Here is a 22305-nt window from a genome sequence, read left to right as displayed (position 1 = left end):
ACTCCGTCTATTCCTAAATAACCCTCTGCTCTGCATGTTTTTCAGAATAAAATAAATCATTTATCTCTTTTTGGTTAATTTCCTTTTAAAAGGACGTCGGATTTAAAAATCAATTAATAATGAAGTAGTGAAGTGCAGTGATTTTGTAAGCCCTGTATGCAAAACAATATTAACATCAGTTATCATTGAGTAGGTCTCTTTCAGAAGTTACTGTTATTTAAAGGCTGTTTCATAGCCATCGTCGTATTCATAACCACTGCTGCCCTCAGCGCTCCGTCCTGGCATGGACTGTCTCAGTGTCAGTCATTCAGGAGGTTTTTACCACGGGCCTAATTATCCACACAGGTCTCCTCCGCTCCAAAACAAACACACCACTTGATTAAAACAAGTAATCACTCAATAAAGAGCTTCAAAAGTTTCTCCACCTCTGTTGTGTGCACAGAAGACGTCTCAAAGGGGCTGCTTCGCCTTCTAAACACTTCAGATTCACACATTCAACGACTACAGTCCCTCAATTTAAAAAAAAAAAAGGTAGGCCTGTTCATACTCATAAAATTGCCACCGATAACACAACATCGATACCACTTTACGGCAGCGTGCGGTTGACTGCAAGGCAGGCAGCGAGGAGGAGTCATGTCAGTGTGGAAATATTTTCTGTTGAATGAGAGCGACAAAGACAAAGCAGAATGCTAATTATGTCAAGCAAAACTCTGGAGAGGAGGAACAAAATCTACCGCTTACAACACAAGCAACTAAATGAAACATTTGAAATCTCAGCACGACGCAGAATATACAGTAAGGAGTTCACTTTTGTTTTGTTAAATTTCAGACAGTAGCCTGTGGCAGTGCCATGTTTCTAAAAGCACTAATGTTGAATGTCAGTACTGTATAGGCTATATGACAATTTTTGTTAAATTTGTCTTACTGCAGTGAAACTTGTGACAGTCACTCATGTAGGGAAAAACACACTGAGGAATGTTGTTCAAATAACAGACCCCCAAGAAATTCAAAGTTATTTATCAAAGTTAGTAATTATTATGTGTAATGGTGTAAGTACTTGGTATCGGTGAGTACTCAAAAGCAAGTACTTGTACACTACTCATTTTGGAAAAAAGTGGTACTGTAGGCTATCGGTGCACCCCTATACCAAAATCTGAAACCTGTAGTAAAAAAAATAAAATAATGGGTACCTTTCATCTCAGTCTCCACTGTCTCTGCCTAAAAAGCATAAATGCCAGGAAAAAATAATGGACAAAAAGTTTATTTTGACTCTTTGTCTCTAGGCTTGAAATTTAATATATTTGGGATAATGTACACGCTTCAACAAATAACACAAGTCTAATATAACACTTTTTTTTTGTCATTGCCTCATTGTGTCTCCAACCTGCTCTTGCCTCCTATATACACAGTATTATGTTTTGTTGACACAGACTTACCATTTAAACATCAAATATTAATGCACTAAATAATTAAACTGTAATTTGCGGCCTCTAATCCAAGTGACTATGGGTTCCCTGTATCTGGCTGACGTAATGTTTTTTCAGTCATATTGTCAGAGTGTCCCACTTTGCTGCCACCTGCAGATCCTCACCCTCCTTCATAAGATCGGGATCTTTGCCTGATTGCAATTTAAATGACTTTATAATTACAGTCTTTTGCTCGACATTATCTGCAGCACTCCAACTCCACATTCCCTTGTCACATATATTCCAAGGCTCCACAAACAAACGTCTTGTCTGTTTACTCATCATCTCGATTTGTCTCTCATATTAACATTGCCCTGATGTGGGTGTATTTTAGTGATGTAATTAGCCAAGGGTGTTTATCTAATTGCATTTCTCCAGTCTACATGAAATGAAAATTTCTCGGGCTTGAAATGTATTCAGACATGGGTGCTGCATTGTGATATTTTGACAAGCTAAAATGTTCTGACAGCTGATGCTGAAACAGTAATGATGTGTAAAAAGTGGAGCTATCACTCTAGAAATGAGATTTCAAGTGGCCTGGCGTGTCGCATGTCTGCAGTTTTAGATATATGATGTTTGTCGTTTGCTTTGCCGCATGACTGGCCGCACTTCACCTGCATTTGAAGAAGTCTGTTCACAAGTGGATGGGCTTTCAGTTTTCCTCTCGTTATCAAAGTGGCTCACAGTTTTCCATGTTAAGTCTAACAAAACTGGAACAGAGCCAAGAGAAGGAGACAGTGATGTGAGCGGGAGACTGACAGCAGAAACAGACCCCGGCTCTCAGGAGAAATGATGTATGTCAACAGAATTTACCCCGAGACATCCTCTCACCACATTTCAGTTTCAAACACACTAATAGGATGCAAAGAGATGATTCACACAGCAGACAGGACCTTGTTCAGATAAGCATGAAAGAAAGGCTTTACCTAATCATCTAACCACTTTACCTTTTACTGTGACGTTGTAGATACATTTGTACACGGTTTAGTTTAGTTTTGCCCCAGATAGGCCTACATCACATACAAAAGCACAACACCACTAATAAAACACAAAACTTACTCACCCAAATTACACACAGATCTCAAATGTAATTTCTGCAGTAGCCTACACAAGTTACAGCAACTCCCTGATTCTGTCTACTATCACTTTCCAAGTGGAAATTAGTCCCAGCACCAGCACCATGCACTCCTGCAGCTGACAGCTCAGGACCAATTATATGTTAATCCACCGATGTTTTGTTTAGTTTCCAACATAAAGCCTGCATCTTTCTGGCTGTAGTGAAGCCCATTAGAAGAATACATTTCTTCAAACATGTTCTTTTTTTTAATGAGGTGCAGGGGGATCATGCAAAGGTAGCAGAGTCTGAACAGGAGCCAGTTACGTCCAGGAAAATACATAAACTATCATTTTCCTACTGTAGCCTACGTCATGCGCCCCTCAGTCCTTCACACCTGTTTGTTTGTTTTTTTAATGGTGCGGGAAGAAGCAAGATGGCGGCTCACCATGCTGGAGCAGTAGCGTCAGTGTAACGTATATCCATTTCTTCAGCGCCTAGCCTGTCCCTGGAGTTTGAACAGAATCTGCGGGTCGAGTCGGTATGACCGTCGCTCTCGTCCTGTGCGTTATAAACCTGGACCCACGCAGGATTATCGTAGCTACACTGGATATAAAGCACCTGAGCAGCAGCAGCAGCAGCAGCAACAAGCTAACGTTAGCCGGCCGGCTTCAAGGTAACTATGGCAACTGTCAGAGTGTCGTTGGCGGAGAGATCCTCTCTGAGTTTCTTTTGGGAAGAGGAGTTACTTGGGTGGAAAAAAAACAACTTTTTGTTAGGGTGAGGGCTCACTTTGAGTTTTTAACTTTCTGTGTTTGTTGTTGTTACTGGTGTGGGACATTTTGAACGTTCTGCTTTGTCGTTGGCTATGTCTGAGGGGGAAAAGGACGTTTTTGTATGAGATGTGTGCTCGGGCTGTAGCGTGTTTGACTCCTCTCATGCTGGGTCTTTGGTGGTTTGATTGAAGGGTCAAGTTGCTGAGTTGTGTGGCAAGGGCCTCACATCCTTACATAGCCCTCACCTAAGAACAGGTAGGAGTCCACCTGAGCACATGGATGTAGTCTAGTTTTGAGAGGACAGCTCTTCCATTACTCTAAAGTCAGTGTTTTTCAACCTTGGGGTCGAGACCCCACACAGGGTCGCCTGGAATTCAAATGGGGTTGCCTGGAATGTCTAGTATTAAAAATACCACACACAATCTTAAACAACTGTATTCTAAACTTTCACTTAAATCAAGTTGAAATAAAATGCAGCATATAAATATCTGAGCTGGAGCATCTTGATTGACGGCCACCAGAAGAGAGGGTTGCCAGAAATTTGTGATGTCAAAATGGGGACACAAGCCAAAGAAAAAGGTTGGGAACCACTGCTAAGTCCTGATATAACTGAAATCAATCTGCTGATGAATGGGGGTTTTAGTGGCAATGATAATTGAAGACCATATCTTATCAACTTCAAGAGAATCCTCTCCCGTGCTCGAGGCCATATCATGGAGAGAGCTGTCGTAGTAAATAATCTGGAAGAGTGAACATAAAACCTCTATATATACACTTCATGAATTGTTTACAACACACTATGTTGTAGCTGTGTGCAGATAAAGAAAATGTTTAAGAGGTTTCAACAATCACAACTTCTGTGAATCACCTGTAACTGATGTATAAACAGTTCATGAATAATTTACAGCACACCAGAGGAGCAGAGCAGAATCTGTGCAGCAAACCAGAGGCTGCGTGAGGCTTTTTGTGCAAAGTGCCAACATGCTCACAATAACACAGAAGCCTTATGATGTTCCCAAGTATAGAGTGTATAGATGGGCCTGATGGGAGTGTCCTCTGGTATATGGCCATAAATCAAAGCAGTGAACACTTTTGAATTGTGACTTGTTGTTGATGCCACTAGAGGAAAAGTTGAGATCAATTGTCATACAAGTCCAGCCAGAGTGGTTGTGAAGGGAATTAAGAATCTCTAGGCGAAAACCAGTTGGATACATCCATGAATGACTAAATAAGTGATGTACTGACATAATGACCAGACTCTCATTCACTGACAGTGTTCATTCTTGACCATGAAAATTAATTCTCAAGAAAAGTCTTAGCCTAACTCAAGGTCCACTTACTTTCTCTAGGGCTTTCGGTCATGTGACCCTCATCAGGTAGGCTAATGGAGTTTGTTCACTTTTCATCTGAGTATAGAAATAAGATGTATAAAAAAATCTGTTTCTACACCAGTTATCCAGATGATTCATGGGCGGATTTATATTTGCTGATTTGTACAGCAGTAAACACTTAAAATGCCCCCTTACAAACTACATCATGGAGTTTTACACTGAGTTTACACCGTGAATTAACTGTTTATGTACTGATAATAAACACTAAATTAGAGGAGGTTAAACCAAAGTCTTATTTTTAACAGCAGGCATTACGTCGTTTGGGAAATGATAAGACCAGAATGAGAGTCATGGCCACTACATCTGCTGTTGTGTGTGTTGTAAAAGCCATGATTCATCTTAACTACTCTGTTACCCTTGAGGTTAGTGCCTAAGGTCTTTTGGGGATCCATCCTGACCGTAGCTCTTCATGACTTCATTTTTACAGCAGCATTACCTCACCTTGACACGTCCCAAAGCACACAAGCAGATAGGAAATCACCTCCACAGCTGCCCCCATGACAGTCACCTCATTCACCCGTCGCCCACCGAGCAGCAGAGGAAATGCCTCATGCTGTATTGACTTAAAAATACCATCACGTCAGGGTGAAGGCTCAAACGACCCAGGCAGGAAGGGCTGCACTGGTGGTACGCTCGTGAAAACGATAAGCTTTTTAATGCCATTTGTTGGCGGTTTTTGTGTCACAGTGAAGTGTGAGGAGTAAAAGTGGGAAGTGAAACCATAAAATACACACATCCATGTTATAGATGTGAATGGAACCTATTGGGGTGTACATCAAGGTTGGAGAACAGTTCTGATATTTTACTTTGTGAGTGACACACATTTAGTTGTTTTGTTGTGCATTTGAAGCAGAAAGTTGGAGGCTGTGTGAAAACTAGTTCACTGATCTTGTGTTTCAGAGAGACTACCGTAATAAGAAAGATAAAAACAAAGCAAAACAATATGTGTTGTTTAGCAGTGTAAATGAGTTTTTATTAGATACTAGTTTAGGATGATTCTCTATTAAGGATGATATTTATATTTCATAATGCTGATTTTATTTGCTTTAACATCCATCCATCTATTCTCTATTCCAGTTATCCGTGTAGGGTCATGGGGGACTGGGGCAAATTCCAGCTGACATAGGGCGACTGGCGAGGGTGGGGTACATGGATGGGTCACCATCTATCACAGGGGCTGACATACAGCCTAGGGATGAACAACACATTCACACACTACGGACGGTTTAGAGTCGCCAGTCAACCTAGAGTGCACGTGTTTGGACTGTGGGAGGAAGCTGGAGAGCCTGTATGAACCCATGCAGACATGGGGAGAACATGCAAACACCACCCACCATTAGGCTAATGCCCCCAGGCCCAGGAATCAATCCCAGAACCTTTCTACTTAAACAATAGCAGAAAATATGAAGTTGATTGTAAAGATTTATTCTTGATCTATAAATTGTTTTTCTTCATTTGAGAGAAGTAAAAAGAAATGTACACTGCACGTTAGCTTTTGGTGTCATTTGATACCAAACAATACGACTCACATGTTTTGGTCATACTAGCAAAATGTCACCGAAAAATATGAACTCTATACATACTGGATGACTATCCAGATATTACATCATATCATATTATTCTTTCTTTGCGTTGTGCATTAAATCATCTATTTTGTTAAACAGCAACATAAAATAAAACAACATGAAAGTTAAGTTAGTTTTGTAGCTGAATAAACAATGTTTCTACATTTTTTCAAACTTTCTATTTCTATTCAGTAGGTACTCCGGAACCTTCAGTCCTTTCTTATCATCACACATTTTTTGTCTATTTTTCACATTTTCTGGACCCATTTTATCAAAAGTTCAGTCTGTACGCTCATGCCTGAAAATCAAAGGTGAGGTTTTTCTTTCAGAGTTGCCATTTTCTCACAACATTCAACAAAAACAAAAATAGAGAAATACTGTATATTCTACACCAGTTACTCCATTCGCTACACCCTGAATAGATTACATTACGATACAGTCAAAAGACATGTTGCCTTTTTATATAAAGGTCACGGCTCTCGACCACAAACTCTCACTCATACGGCCGTTTTCTCTTTACTCCCTGTGAAATCTACCTTTTGCTCCAGTCTCCTGGCGGTTGTCGAAAGTCAGAATGCAGGAAGCCACTAGCATTATCAGCAAGTACTGTAGATGAAACGAGTTGGGGTGAAGCCAGAGCGACAAAAGAGTGATTGACAACTCTTCGTCAGAACATAACTGCGCCGAACATCACAGACTGATGACACATAGCAGTTTAGGAGTATCTGAGGGCAGAGTTTTTTTTTCTGTAACTTTAACCCGTCAATGTCAAGATGAAACCTTTTGCTACAGGCCCTTTGGTGCAATCCCTGTTTGAACTCCGAGATCCCAGTAGATAGGAGACTTGCTGTGTATCACCGTCGATGTCAATTGCCTATTGGATTCGAATTTTAAATCAAAGATTGTTCATAGTTCATAGATTTATCTGTTTGAGTTATGTGTCTTCAGCCGCTCGCACTGCACAGGATGAAGTGAGTCTACGTGTGAGCACCCAAGAGCAAATTTGTTTTTGTTATATTTGGTTTCGTTCCACAGTGTTAGGGAATAAAACTAATACACAGAGGACACGATTCATATATCTAATGCAGTGTAAGTGATTCTAATGTGATAAACCATCTACACCAGTGTACACAAACACACTGCTGCTCAGTTATTGATCTGGTTTTGGATCATTAATGCAAGAAACTCCAAGTCCTATCTATCTGATATAGTTGCATAACAGCTTTACTGTGGATGCCCCTCGGGGGCAACTTATCAAGATGCTCCATAACAACAATTGCCAGTCATTTCTATTACTTGTATTGACCTATTCAGTGTCAGCGTTTTCAATCGGTTTGTTTCCATCCAGTGTTCACTCCATTACTTTTTGTTGAGACCTTTAAACATCCCCGCTGGGTGTTTGAAGAGTGAGAAATCAGTCTACTGCCTTAAGTACTGTTGCCAACGCAAATGTTTCTACTATTAGCAACCCTATTATGACTAATATTGCACTCTTATTACTTCTAACAAAACTCTCTTTAGGAAAATGCACTGCATTAATATTAATGTTGAAAAAAAGTCTCATTATTGAGCGTTGGAAAAAGCAAGCCTCAGTCAGAGAGCATTATTATTCCATTATTATTCCATTGTTTGACAACTGTAGCGCTACAGCCAACAACTATTTCATTATCAATACAATACGAATAAATTATTTACTCTAATCAATCAAAAGTTAACACAAAGAGAACGACACAAGACACAGAACCTTGGAAATGTTCACTAGCACCAGATTTTTTCTTTTTAAAGGTAAATGACTAATCAAACAATGAGTTAATCATTTCAACTCTCTGGTTGGTTTTGAGTTGGCTGAAGAAATAGTTAAGACGGCTATAGGCACAGACTGTACTACTGCTTTATCAACTACTCTGTCTCTACTATCACACTGCATTTGACACTAACAGCAATATGCATTCAACGCACACACCACAAACTGTTTTTTGCTCATTTTTTTGGCTAATTACTCTCCTCCAAAGGATTGTGTGTGTGTGTGTGTGCTGAGCTGAGTATGACTGACATTTCTGTTAATCTTCTTACACCTGCTCAGAAAGAGAGAGAGGTTACACCTATTGAATACAAAAGAGTATTTATTTTCTACTGTATTCACTTAACAGTTTTGTTATCGAGCTTCTATCCCACTGAGGGTTAGTGGTTGAACACATGACCACTGTGGCCGATACTGTTCAACCTACACCTTTTTATTATTCATTATAACATAGAGCTGCTTCGCTCTGCACAGAAAACCCAAACAGAGGTCTAATTAGAGCCAATAAGGAGAAACACCGGTGAGCGTTTGCAGGGAGTTTAACTAACAGCGGTCCAACCAGGCTGCACTTGTCATAGTTGCATTTTCGACTTTACACCATGCAACTTCTTTTTTCATTATGTTCAACTCGAATGAAAACTATCTGCTTCAATCTGTCTTCAATCTGTCTGTCTGCAGCATGCAAAGAGAAGAGGAAGAGGAGAAAGAGGAGGAGGAGGAGAGTTAATGGAACAAAAAAACACAAGTTGAGGATCCTGGTAAGATTCGAAGAAAGTGTGGATGCAGTCAGTATGATAATTTCCTGTATTGTTCTTTAACCAAAGATGAACTTGAACCTGAGATGTGACATTAAATCACCATTTGAATTCTGATTGACCTTGAGGTGCAAATGGATTTTTATGTGTGTGTGTGTTCTGTTCCCAAGGCTTCCTTCTTCACTGAGGAATACGGCTGAGGAGGTCATTGCTTCTCTTCAGCAAGGTAAGTGCTGGTTCTTTGTGCTTTTGTACATGTTGCAAATTGGTGTTCAGCTGCTTTTTTTGTGAGCTTTGCAGTGTCGGCTTTGAGGATGTTGGCTGCTGGTTGTGTGGATGTTGGTCACACACAGATCTGTTTTGGAGCATGTGCTGGTGGCTGCTTCTTTTATCTCCTCCGTTATCAAACCAGCATTGTGCTATTTGTACCGGTAATTAGAAGTTTGTTGTTTGTACAGTCTTCCTCGTGCTTGTTGCTTGACATGCATATTAAGATGCTTTTATGCTGTTTTATTCATGTTGGATAAGATATGTGTTCTCTAAATATTATGAGTATTATTGGCTAAAATGGCCTTTTCGACTGATTTCCCTCTTTGCTAATTTTGTTGCAATTGACTCATAACAAATTATGCACTGTGCAGCAGAGGGTAATGCGTTTTATTGAGTTTATGGATGTTAGTATGGTTTTTGAATTGCACTTGGAGCTCTGTTCTACTCCAGTTAGCTGACTGAAATACTGCTATACTGCAAAGTAAAGCAACCAGACTGTATTGTAAAAGCCCATGCGCAAATACAAAAGACAGACATGCATATTGTACTAACAAGCATATAATTAGCTACTTAACAACACTCATTAGAGGATCATTAGATGTTATAATTAACTTTAGAATTGCAAAAGGCCAATGCAGAGACCCATGAACTGATGACCAGATCAGATCCCCTCTGCAACCCCACTACTATTACTACTACTGCCACTACTAGTAAAATAACAAACGCTGAGTAGTACAAATGATGCTTATTATAGTGCTTGTTAATAACTTATAGTCCACTAATCTTTAAAGAAAGGAAACAGGAGGTCAGCTGGCTTCATGTTTGTCTGATTTTCCCTTAAGGCTGAAACCCATGTAGACCTATCTGTCTATCAGCTTCCATCGAGTCAAACTGTGACACTTTCGCACTCTCAGTCACACAGGTTCCACTGTAGTTAACCCCAAAAGACCTTTTCAGCAGCCTTGTAGGAAACAACAAAGTGAGCCAAACGATGACCGCCTGAGCGGCGTGGAGGATCTGTGAACTGTTTGAAGTAGCTCCCAGCTGCACCACAAAGCTTTTATCAAGTCCAAAGCAGGTGTAATAAACTGCACCACTGAGCGTGACCATCCCTACAGCCTGGGATGGAGTTCATCAACATGCACCTACGGCTGCACTCTGTTTAAGTTATGGCATCTGCAAGGCTTTGCATACAGCAGAAGTGGCATCGGCTTGTGCTTATTATGCAGGACTTGCTTTCAAAGAGTTACCATGGCGATGGAGGAGGTGGGGGAAAAAAACAGCAGGTCCTGATAATCAGAGATAAACTAGGGCTTCAGATATTGTGGGATACTGGAAGATAAAATCAAAGTAATATTGAAAAGGATCTCTTGAAATGTAGGTACATAAAAATGTGCATGTGGGTATGATTTCACATCTACTGCATCTAAGTTGAAAGTCTATTTGAGAAAATGTCTGTTTCCTTTCATGACATGCTCTGCATCTAATGTAAATTCTCTTCCATGGCTTTATTCTGATAAATATCTAGATTAAAAAACAGAGAGGTTTGATCCTTGAAACTCTACATTATGCATTTAAATCAGAGATGAGCTGTTTAACTCATATCGAAAGGCCTTTTGTGGGCAACGTTTTAATGTAAAGTCATTATTGGGTCACTGAGCTAGTTAGACTGAGGTCATAGTGAATTGTGTAATACCACAATGGTATTGAGGAAGTAAAAGCAAGATAAAATGTCACCAACAATGACAACTCATGCACTGTTACAGAGCACAATGCCACACATCATTAACTCATTGAGTGCCATTGACGTCTATGGACGTCAATCAAAATCCAACGCTTGAGTGCCAATGACGTCCATAGACGTCAAATGCACTTTTCTGCGGCTGGTAAATGGGGACGCTCTCGCGCACACTGTGAGTAATTTTGGGGCTTCTGGGATGTGTAGAACGAAGAAGACTGTAGATCAGAGCAAGAAGTGAAGAAGTATCAGAGGCTGAGGGGGCAGCAACTGCTCGTACTTGTTGTATTTTAGTTGTTGTTTTGTGTTTGTAAAAAAAACATGTGAAATGAAATTTTCAGATGTCTTACATATTTTTGAAGCCAAAAAAAATCACTATTTTTCTTGAGAGACTCTCTTTCACAAAAATGCATTTTTCTCAGCTTTCTAGAAAAAAAGTGGTCTTTTTGGTGCAACCAGGCTCTATTCAACTTCAGATATATCAAGAATGGAACAAGGTACAAACAAATGGTTTTTTCCCTAGTTAAATAGAGAGTCTCCTCTTTCCTTTGAGCTGTTTGGTGTTTTCAGAGTCATAGTACAAAATATTCTCTGGGTCTTGACATATTACTCAAAATGCCCCAAAACGCTGGCACATGGCACTGACCATTTTATAAAAGGTCTGGCACTCAATGAGTTAAATGGATATATACAGAATACATCTCCACTGTCATCAAAAGATTTGTCAAACATTAACCTTTTGTCACTTCTCTATTAATTTGTTCATCACAAGCATGAGAATTGACTCCACACAATGTAGCTCATAGTCAGCCACTGTTGTTTGCACACAGCAGCAGCAAATAGCACTGTTTTCATTAGCAAGTGTTTCAAAGCCCAGAATAAGACTGGAAACCAGGAAACAGTAAACGGTAAAGAGAGTCAGCTCTTATATTGGTTGTACGAGGTTGTTTGCGTGTGATTTAGTATCTAGTTTTCTTTTAAAATAATGACGGCAAACACAGTTTGAAGCAGCTACAAATTGATGTTATTTTTTCCCTAATAGCACATACAAATTCAAAGGTATGGAAAATTGCTTGCAAAACATGTAATTTAAACATCACACTGTTTGCATCTTGTTTCCTGATTTACAGGTTTTAAGTTAACCAGAATGTAACTATAGGTAATAATTCAGAAAATAACAGTAGAACCTGTTGGTGGTCTAAGTTTTTCAATACGAATATTTCTTTTGAATATTCTTTATGATATTGTACTGTATTGGCTTTGTTCATTTTTCAAGCCGGGCTCACTTTACCCAGTTGACTGTGAGGGTTGTGGAGTTTCCTGCTGTTTAAAAAAATATCAGTGGCAGTTTGGTAATGGCCACCCATTCTTTCAAGCGAGTGATTTCCCTCAGTACACCAGCTCTGCTGAATATCTGGACCATCCTTAAATTTTTACTGCGTTCTGTCGCTGATCGCCTCCTGGGTAGACAAACTGAATTATTCAGAGGCTGAATAACAGGGTGCACTGAATATGAGGGAACACAGATACTAAGAGAAAGGTGAGGCGTGACAAAAGACAACATTCATTAAAAGCTGAGCAGAGCAATGGTGATTGGCTGGAAGCCCAGAAGAACGTGCCAGAGTAGAAAAACCAATCTGGTTACAAACTATGATGCAAATACAGTATATTAGGCAATTAAGTAATCATGCCGGATTTACAATAACAACAAGATAAAAGCCAAAACAAAGTTTATTCAAGTCCAAGGTCTGGTGGCAAACATAATTCAAACAGGAAGAGGGGAAATATCAAAGTAGGTTGTTGTTTACCAAAATGTACAAAGGCACTACAGTCGGGGTTGGCCTTGGCCTAAGTCTTCAGGGATAATCTTCACTGTCCCAACACATGAATAATGTAACGCAAGAGGTTGAGAAATTGCCAATGATTTATGATAGAGCTCCACACTTCACCTGGTAGTGGTTATATTAGATGCCTGTAGAGGGTGCACAATATATTGTGCACTAAATTAAAAGACAGCATCTGCAGGGTTTCCCTGCTGTCTGGTGTTATCGTGCCAGTAGCTGATATAGTTAAAATATCACACTGTTTGCATCTTGTCTCTTTACCACTTTTCCCTATGAGGTGTTAAAGTTAACCAGACTGTAATTATAGGTAGCAATTCAGAAAGTCATCACCTGTAGAACCTGCTGGTGGCCAGGACACTTGTGTTGTAATTTGGTGGAGAAAAAAAAGGCCTCAAACATATAATCAATAAATCAATGACTGACTGTAAGAATTTTTATTTTTATTTCTATTTCTTTTTATTTTTTATTATTTAAGTAATTTTTTATCCTGTCATAGTAATAGAAATGAATTCTGAACATGTTCTTGCTTTATAGTGTCCAAATAAATCAGGATTTAAAAAAAATACCTACAGTTATATAGTAGTTGTTAATTCTGTTCCTTTAATACCAAATTTGAAATAGTAAGGATCAACCGTGATATTATACTGAGGCTGTCATATGTTCAGTGTTGTTGTTCTTTTACCACATTGCTGTAATTTAATTTATCTGGTAATATAATTAAAATGCAGCAATCGTGGACCCTTGATGCCAGTGTTGTAAAAAAGTTGAGGCTCTTTTGTTTGCTGAGAATCTAATTATACTTTCCAGTGTAGTGTGAGTAGTCTGCAGGCCTCTGAATGTGGAAACAGCAGTGCAACGTTACAGTGAAACATACACATAATCTTCAAGGGCCTTGAGGCACTTTGTAGAAGGCACTTAGAGCATTTAACGGTTGAGTCCTTTGTAGCATCAACCAAGACTTATTTTGGGAATTAAATACCCCCCTGCCAACTGATCTCACTAATCTCATAAAGTTCAATTAATACTCATTGTCAATATAGTTATTATTCTGTTACTGACAAACGTTCATGGACATAATAACAGACACACTGTAAGGGGTTTCCCTTGAGTATTCAGGATTTAATCTTTGCAATACCTTGTGACAGAATGTCATATTTGTTTATTTTTTTAATTATTTCTTTTTTTACGAAAAAACCCAAATCCACCCCTCAAACCTTTACTAATTAAGATTTAGATGGATGGAATTTAGCATGCCCTTTCCATGCATTATTAAAACCCAAGCTGAAATGTGAAGGGATTACAAATTCATATCAGGAGAGAGAGATAGCTCATCTGCTTCTTTTCTCTTGCCTGACTTGTTTATTTACAGGGGAAATCATTAAAAATAGATGGGCTAAGATAAATTGAGATTTATTAACAAGGAAAGGAAATTCTGACGGTGAATATTTTTCCGGCCATAGCCCACAGACATCCCCCCGAAGAATGTGTGAAAACGTTGAAAAAAAATCAGGCAGTTTCATTAAGTCAGTGTTTATGCAGAATGTCAGCTGGCATTTTCTTAAGGAGCGAATTACTGTTCATGTATGAACTTAGAAACGACCTCTCTGCTGAGGTTTTACACGCCACCTTCTATTTGAGACAACCTGCGTGACATACGGAGGACGGTAAGTGGACAGCCAGTTATTATCCTGGTCAGGGTGAGAAAAAAATCACAGGCTACAATTTGACGAGAGCAATCAATGTGTCTTACCTCATCTTGGTAGATGAAGAAAAGCATGATGGACAGAATCTCCAGGAAGAAGATCAACAGGAGGAGGATGAAGAACTGCGGAGACACAATGGGAGGAGAGAGGCCATCAGAGTCATTTAACACACACCCTCTTGACGACCACAGGCAGGATAATGGAGTTCTGTGTGTAAAGTTTAAGTCGCAGCGAGAGAAAGGAAAAAGTGAGAGAAGAAAGAAATGGCAGAGAAGTGTCAAGGAGAAAGAGTTGGTGAAGTAAGAACGATCGAAGAGCTGTAGAGCCGTTCGACCTCGATATTTCAAGCTGACAGGTCAAGAGAGCAGAGAGGGAGGGAGGAGGGACAATCAGAGCAAGTAGGACAGACTGGGAAAGGTGATATACACTTTTCCTCTATCCACTTTTGAATTTGTTAACGGAGACACATTTTATTCCACGCCAGTCCCACACCCACTCCTCCTCCTCCTCCTCCTCTCTGTGGCACTCGGGATAAGCTGCCTGATGGGTGATACATCTTCTTCCTGTGGCCCCGTGTGAGTGCTTAAAACAGTTACGAGCTCATCCATCAACTACTCTGTTGGGACATGGCTCCGTCTCTCACCCATGGGAGTGAGTGTCTGAACCAGGGAGGGCTGAGATATTTTGAGAAACAATGGCACAACGTCCCAGAGGGTCACTGAAAGATCGGCATGAAATGGTGTTCGATTATTAGCTATTAACTGAGCAGTGTTTTGGAGAACAAAGGGTCGTGAACTTCTTTTAGCCAGCTCTAGTGGTCATGATGATCAATGATGGTGAGGTAAATTCTGGACTTATGATATATTGTATTATTGAAAATCTATCAGACAGGACAGTGTGTTACAAACACGTCTAAGCTCCAACCTGAACCATCACACAGGCTGTCTGATGTGACTTCAGGAATGTCTTGTGGTGCTTTTCTACTCCACAGTCACGGCACGGTATGGCTCGGCACAGCTCAGTTTAGGTGCTTTTCCATCACAGCTGAGTTCTTCATAGTTCCTCCTCAGCGGGGGCGGGGTCGTCATATCACGGCGGCTACGGCCATGTTGTCTCGCTCTCTTTTTTCATATCCTCTTATCAGCTCCAAACTCACTCGTCTGCACCTCGATCACGGACCACAGTGTGGTTTTCCACACAGCAGTCATTTCACTCACATGAAACAACAACAGTCTCAGTACAGATCAGTGGTCACTGTTGTTGGTGTGTTTTTAGCGGGTTTGATTCTCGTGTCTTCCAGCAGTGATGACGCTCTGCCCAATCAGTGGAAGGAAGTCGGCTGACGTCATGTTTAGTATCGCTTCAGCTCACTTGGAACCAGGGCTGAGGCGTTACCTAAAAAGTATCAGGTACCTGGCTAGTGGAAAAGCAAAAAAAACCGAGTAGAGCCGTGCCATGCCGTACCGCGCTAGTGGAAAAGCGCCATTGATATCATCCTCCTGTCATGGCTTGACTCAGTATAGTCACAGAAGCAACTGTGCTCGGTTTAGGAAAAGATTGTAAATATATTTCCCACTTTCTGGACATTAGATGGTCTTTGTTGTCATGATTACAATCATAACTTTTGTCGACTGCTCATAGACGGTAGAAATAGCATAGTAAAGTGTTGGTTTCATGTGGGGATCAAGCACAACTCTCCTATGTTTTGTTGAGCTACTGTCAAAAGTACAATCACCGCTTTGTCACCTTACAACAAAACATCTATCATGACCTTCAGCACAAGTAATGTAAAGCCTATGCATTAATTCTTAACACAACAGTCTTGTATGTTAGCACATTGACATGCAAATCTGAGATGGTGAACATGGCAACACTGTATCCGCACATTTACATTGTAATTTGAGTATGTCTGCATGCTAACGTTAGCATTTAGCTCAGAGCATCGCTGTGTACAGCCTCTCAGAGCCGCTGCCATGGCTACACACTCCTCGTCCATGTTTTCTTGCCGAGGGTGATACATAGAAAGCACGAGACCATCTCGGAGGGTCAAAACAGATTTCTAAAGTAGAGATGTTGTTTTTGAGAAACATCATAGCTACACGTCCTCTGTGTATTCCAGGCGTTTGCTCGACAGTGGATGTGAGTGTTGCTAGTTCACAAGACTGGCATCGAGCAGGGCTGTCAGTTGCCCCGAGGTCCTTTGGCAGCACCTACATGAATGAATCACTGAGCCTGGAAAGGATGAAAGCCTCGGTGGCAACGCTGGAGAGTGAGAGACCGACTGGTAACAAACTGATGGCAGCACACAGCCAACGGTGTGTTTGACTCTCCTCTGCTCTTTTCAAGAGTGCTCTCGAATAAGTGCCTGAAATCAATTTCTATTGTTCTGTCAGACTTCATTTTCTGAACAATATGCCCAGTGTTGTATACAATTTCAGGTAACCCCAATTTAGTGGGATTGTTAGGTGTTCTCTGAGGTGTAGGTTAATTTAAACCGAAGAAATATGCTCCACTTGAGAAAATCCAGCCCTTCAGGCTGATAAATCTTTTAACAACCCACTGGATAATGTCAAAAATGCAATGCAGTCGAGAGTAGAAGCTATGCTGTTTTTTCCCCTCCAACTCTGAATAGCTATTTGACATTATGGAAATACACATTATACCCCTGACAGACACAATATTTGACTTTTTTCTTTTATTATTCGCCATATTTCTGCAACCAAAAAGGACAGACAGTTTAAATAAATACAGTACAAAACAAGAGAATGACTCATGGAGACTCATGGAGATTTACAAAAAATGGCAGAAGTTAAATTCGAATCTGGTCCATGTTACATTTTGTGCTATGTCTTGACCTGCTATCGACCTTTTGAAGGAATATCTTTTCCTGCTCCAGTGTTAAAAGACTAAAGGGTCAACTGTGCACCTACACAGCTTGAAATTCACGTTTATTATCAGGTCTAGAATTATGGACCAGAGTCATGTTGCCACAGGCACTTCTTCCTATTGGATTGTTTCTTCCCACTTAGAGTGGAGTTTATCGATTCTTGGCCACTAGAAGCAGACAGACCATGAATCCATGTGACAGACAAACTGCCCTGATAAATTATCACTGAGCTGAGTTCTCATGGAAATGTAACAGCACACTATTGCCACTAAATGCTAATCATTAGCACATCCAGCAGAGGTGCCTAATATTCGCACTACCAATGTATTTTCACCTCATTTTCAGTCTGATGCACTTTAGCAGGTTCCTGTAACCCTTCATTAATAGTCGCAAAAGTTTCAGTCCCGGCAGAGACAAAAAATATTCACAATTCATAAGTTCACCGTCTATCAAAAATCCAATATTGAAATATATATGATATACTTAAGTATCACAACCCAAAAACTTTATACTGTATAGTTTTATTGTTTCTTCTATCTCAGGTTTCTCTTTGGAGGTTCAATCAGCCAGTCAGAATAGAGGGGGTGCTGAACCTCTCTCCGATTGGCTGACTGTTTTCTGAATGAGTGAATAGATACATTATGTACAGTAGTACATTTCAAGGACATGACATGAGTTAGAGAAGTCCTGATGGCTCATGCTCAGTTTCTGAAAACAGGCTGTGTGCATTCTTCTGTGGACTGAGCGCTTTGATACTTTTGACAGTATTAGTACAGACCCTAGACCTGCTTTATTTTCATTTAAAAAAATATTGAAATATATGGGCCCTTTAATACAATATGAGGCCTTGGACAACAACTCCATTTGTTCTGCCACATTGATGCTGCTCGACAAAGGAAGTCGATGTTCCCATTCTTAATGTACCAACAAACTTATGAACGGCTAAGTTGGTTTTCCACCTGACAAAAGTGTGAAATGTGAACCACAAAAGAACTGTTTGAACCATTCAAAAAGCATTTCAGGGGTCTGAAAACAGGCACCCCACAGACGCCTTTATTTGGAGCCATGTCTCCAGACATTTGACAAATGAAATAGCCAATATTCACTTTTGTTGTCACTCTGGTTGGTCTGTACTGTAGCTTCAAGATGGCTGCATTTCTTCTCCAGCTATTGTGTACTCTGGGCAGGTACTGCACAGTGGGTCTGAGAATGTTTTTGCTGAAAACAGCTGCCTGCTGCAGCTGGAGATATCACTCGTAGCCATTTGATTTAAAGTTGCAATAAAAATTTCATTCTTCAGCTTTAACACGTTGCTCTGCTACTTATGGATATTCCATTAATCTCTGATGGCTCTTGGCCACATCACTTGGTTTTCCTAAACCTTTAAAGTTTAACTGTAAAAAACAATGAAGTGAAGATTAAAGCTGCAGAAACTTTTATGGTCTTCATTCTCTCTCCTTTTTACCATTTTATTTATGACACTCTCTTTGGTGTTCTGGGGTGTTTCTTCAAGACCATGAAATCACGCCAGAGAGCAAAGGGACATTGTTAAAAAATAAGAAACTGATGCTCACCAACATTCAGAAAACAAACAGACCCCATCCCCTGTGGCTCTCTGAATATTTCACCATTAATCTGCTCTTAATAAGAAATTTGACTCCTCTTCGTGAGACCACAGGCAATAGTTAGACTCAAAAGGATCATTTGATGGCAGAACACCACATTTTGCATTTCTAATACTACATGAAAATCTTTGAATTAGCTTCAGGAATGTCACACTGCTATATTGAATGTAGTGTTACCATCACCAAATGGGTTGCGGAAATTAACTGTAAATGATAACAATCCATCTGTGAACTGTGTAGAAGGGCTAATAATATCAAAAGCAATAACAGTGTGCCAGTTAAGTCAAGTGGAGAGGAATTGCTCTGTAGGAGCCGCTTCATGATGAATCACTATTCATTTAAAAGAACAGATTCAACTTCAAGTCCTGTTTATGATCAGAAAAATATCAAAACAGCATATTGAAAATTTCTCTTTGAGTGAAAAAGGGTTTTAATTGACATGTTAAATTAAAAAAATGCAATAATTTGTTCCAAATTACTTTGCCAGGCTGTTGCACAACAAGACTGTAATGACAAAGTTGTTTATGTGACACACACAGCAGGAACTGGAAATACATTTGCATCTGCAAAATTATGCTGGTGGTAGCATGTGCTTTAAAGTGAGGTCTGTGTAAATGGAGGTGGACACGGTATGTATCTCAGCTCAAAACTGAAATTGAAGTAGGGCTTGTTTTGTTGTGTTGAGTCTCACTGTGATAAATTATTATAAACAAAAACTCAGATCCCATTACAAAAGAACCCAAGCAGGCTCAATATGTTTTCCCTGAGTTGTCATTATTCAAACTGAAATACGTTATTTTGTTTGCAGCAGTGGCTTCCAGCGGCATAACTACAGAAAAGATTTATAGGAGATAGGAATAAGAGGAAACAAAATGTTTTTATGGAGAAAAAGCTTTACAGCTCTCTAAACTGTTGTAAAGCAGTCTTGAGATTCTGCTCATTCTACTCATCATTGTTGTCCTGACAGTGGTGGAAGATGCACTCAGAGTTCAAGGGCTAATGATAACAAATGAAATTCAAATACATTGTAGTACATTGAGATACTATTTATAACTACTGAATATGCAGTCTAACTTCAAGTGTGGCTTTTCCAAAGGTTCAGTAGATAAATCGGAGATGTTGTCGGAGTATGAAACACGAAAATGTTCCATTATTTCTTTTACATGTTACACAACTTGACCTTGGTCGTCTTTCGGTTCTTTAAAGGAGACATACTATGCCCCTTCTCCACAAATTAAAATAGTTCCCAGGTGTCTTATCTGTGACATGCTTTGGTCAAAATACCCCAAGGATCAAATATCACAGCTATCTTTTCGTCCTCTCAAAACAGCCCTGTTCAGAACGGCTGCTTTCAGTGCCTGATCCACTGCCCCACCCCGTCTACCGGTCCCAGGTAGGGGTGGCGTTATGCATATTTAAATCCTAGTTACATCACTGGAAGACAACTGAGGTTACAACTGCACATTACAGATTTTTTTTTGTCAATTCTCACATTTTGGAGACCGGAAGGCAAGACAAACACCCAGATATATGTTAAAGAGCCTTCAAAAAGTAATATTTCCATTAAACAAAGCCCTAGTTGCTTTAGCTTGTCTGTCTGTCTCTGGTCCAGGCAGGTGGTGTCCACTAGAAGTGGCGTTTTCAGCATATTTTCCAGAACAGCTGTGAAAAGGTTAATATCGGAGCTAAAAATGAGTGGTGAGAATGAAAACAATCTGGACAGATAAACCAGACAGGTTCCCTTTTTAAATGGTTACATAAATCATTATTAATAGAAGGCTATTCTTCGCTTTCTTGTCATTATATTGGGTATGTGTTCAGTATATTGGATATTTTGTGCAATATTTTAGTAAATGTAATTGGTAACATTCCTACGTTTATGTATAAATAACACCTTAATGTGAATATATTTTCTTATATAAACCATCACAGTTGACAATATTCTGTGTATTGTAGGAATGAAGCTTTCATCCTCAAAATCCTCACCCTGAGCATGTTTCACTGGCAGAGCAATAGCAAGAAAAATTCATACTTGCCCCCAAGACCTCTTATTATTCTTATCACCAGGTAACACTAAGAATTTCAAACCGGGAAAGCTGTACAGTACTATATGCTTTTTTTTTCTTACCTCTGCTCTGTGCCAGCATATGAGATACAGATAGCACTGACACGTGTAATGGTGCATGTAACCATGTCAGTCTATCACAACAGATATAAAACAGATCAACAAAGTGGTCCTTGAAGACTTCTCTATTCCAGTCATGGTGGGCTGGTGTCCTGCAGGTTTTTTGTTCCATTACAGTTTTTCTTCCATGGGAGTTAATGAACCACAGCTGGTCTGTATCTAACAGTTGCCTTTAGGGTAGAACAAAAACCTGCAGGACACCGACTCTTGAGGACCAGAATAGACCTCCTCAGGGTTGAGCATTTCATGAATTATTTTCGTGTCTGCTGCTTGTTTTATTGCAGCAGAATAGTCCATAGCACAAAAAACAGGGCCGCAATTAGTCACTGGAGAGCTGGGATTTATGTTGTAATATTTACTCTTACATTTCAGTTGGCTTTAATATACCCAAAGAACATGAGCATTTACTGGCCACTAAAATCTAAATGCAGATTGCATGCATTATGAAAATTTATTGTAACATGCCCAAGGGGCCATCTTGCATATACTCATGTACTGTATTTAGCCTATGTTATGACTTGTTTGGCCGGCAGTGTTGATATCCCTGTTTAGCAGAGATTGATGTCTCAGCGGCGCTTCAGGATGAGAACTATAATCAAAGAGCAGGTCCGGGGATTGATTCCTTTTTCTTTACCACTGCTGTGATTTCTGCACAGTGTGAGAGCTGCAGTGGCTCTTTGTGGTGTTGACAGAGCAGTGAGAGTGGTGAACCAGTCGTATCAGGCGCTCGGTCCATCAGCGCCTCCAAAATCAATACCTTTTTGGATCGTGCTGCCTTTGAGCCAATAGAGGGAAGCCTTTGAGGTGATAGCCTCAGTATTTCCATGCGGTGGGTCTAATCATTTTTACAGACTCCCTTTCCCAGTCCCACGTAAATCTGTTCAGCGTAAACAATCTGCCTCCATTTCCAACACACCGGTCTCAGCCTTCTGACTAATTTGTGAGCCGATTAGGTCACAGACCCATCACACCTCCTCTGTGCCCTTTGACTCACTCTTGTATCGACTACCCCAACTCACTGGTGTGAAACATGATGTTAATTTCCCATTGCACTGATGAAAATTACATTTCTGGAGGATTTCAGTGCCCCCAAATGGCTCTTATTTCAAACTTAAAGGGATAGTGTATTGGATTTTGTTCCAAAACATGGTCCAGTCCAGTGTATTATTATAGACTCAAATGATGAAAAGCATACTTTCTTTTCTTTTCAGCACAGAAACATCTGGCTCCAAATCAACGAGCATT

At 40.0% G+C, this 22305-nt stretch overlaps 1 protein-coding gene across 3 annotated transcripts in view; it reads right to left on the bottom strand.

Annotated features, from left to right (window-relative positions):
• The window catches only part of tspan4a (tetraspanin 4a), a gene marked incomplete at its 5' end in the record, with an annotated part of 148468 nt that overhangs the window by 24788 nt on the left and 101375 nt on the right, over positions 1-22305 (bottom strand). For all 3 annotated transcript variants that reach the window (XM_084001678.1, XM_084001679.1, XM_084001677.1), the window contains one exon: positions 14411-14485. In XM_084001678.1, coding sequence (XP_083857804.1) covers positions 14411-14485 — 75 coding nt within the window. The remainder of the gene's footprint in view (positions 1-14410; positions 14486-22305) is intronic.

This window comes from Trachurus trachurus, assembly GCF_905171665.1.
Source record: "Trachurus trachurus genome assembly, chromosome: 3".
NCBI classification, from domain to species: Eukaryota; Metazoa; Chordata; class Actinopteri; order Carangiformes; family Carangidae; genus Trachurus; species Trachurus trachurus.
Note: the sequence above shows the minus strand (reverse complement) of the source record. Positions and strands in the feature narration are given on the sequence as shown.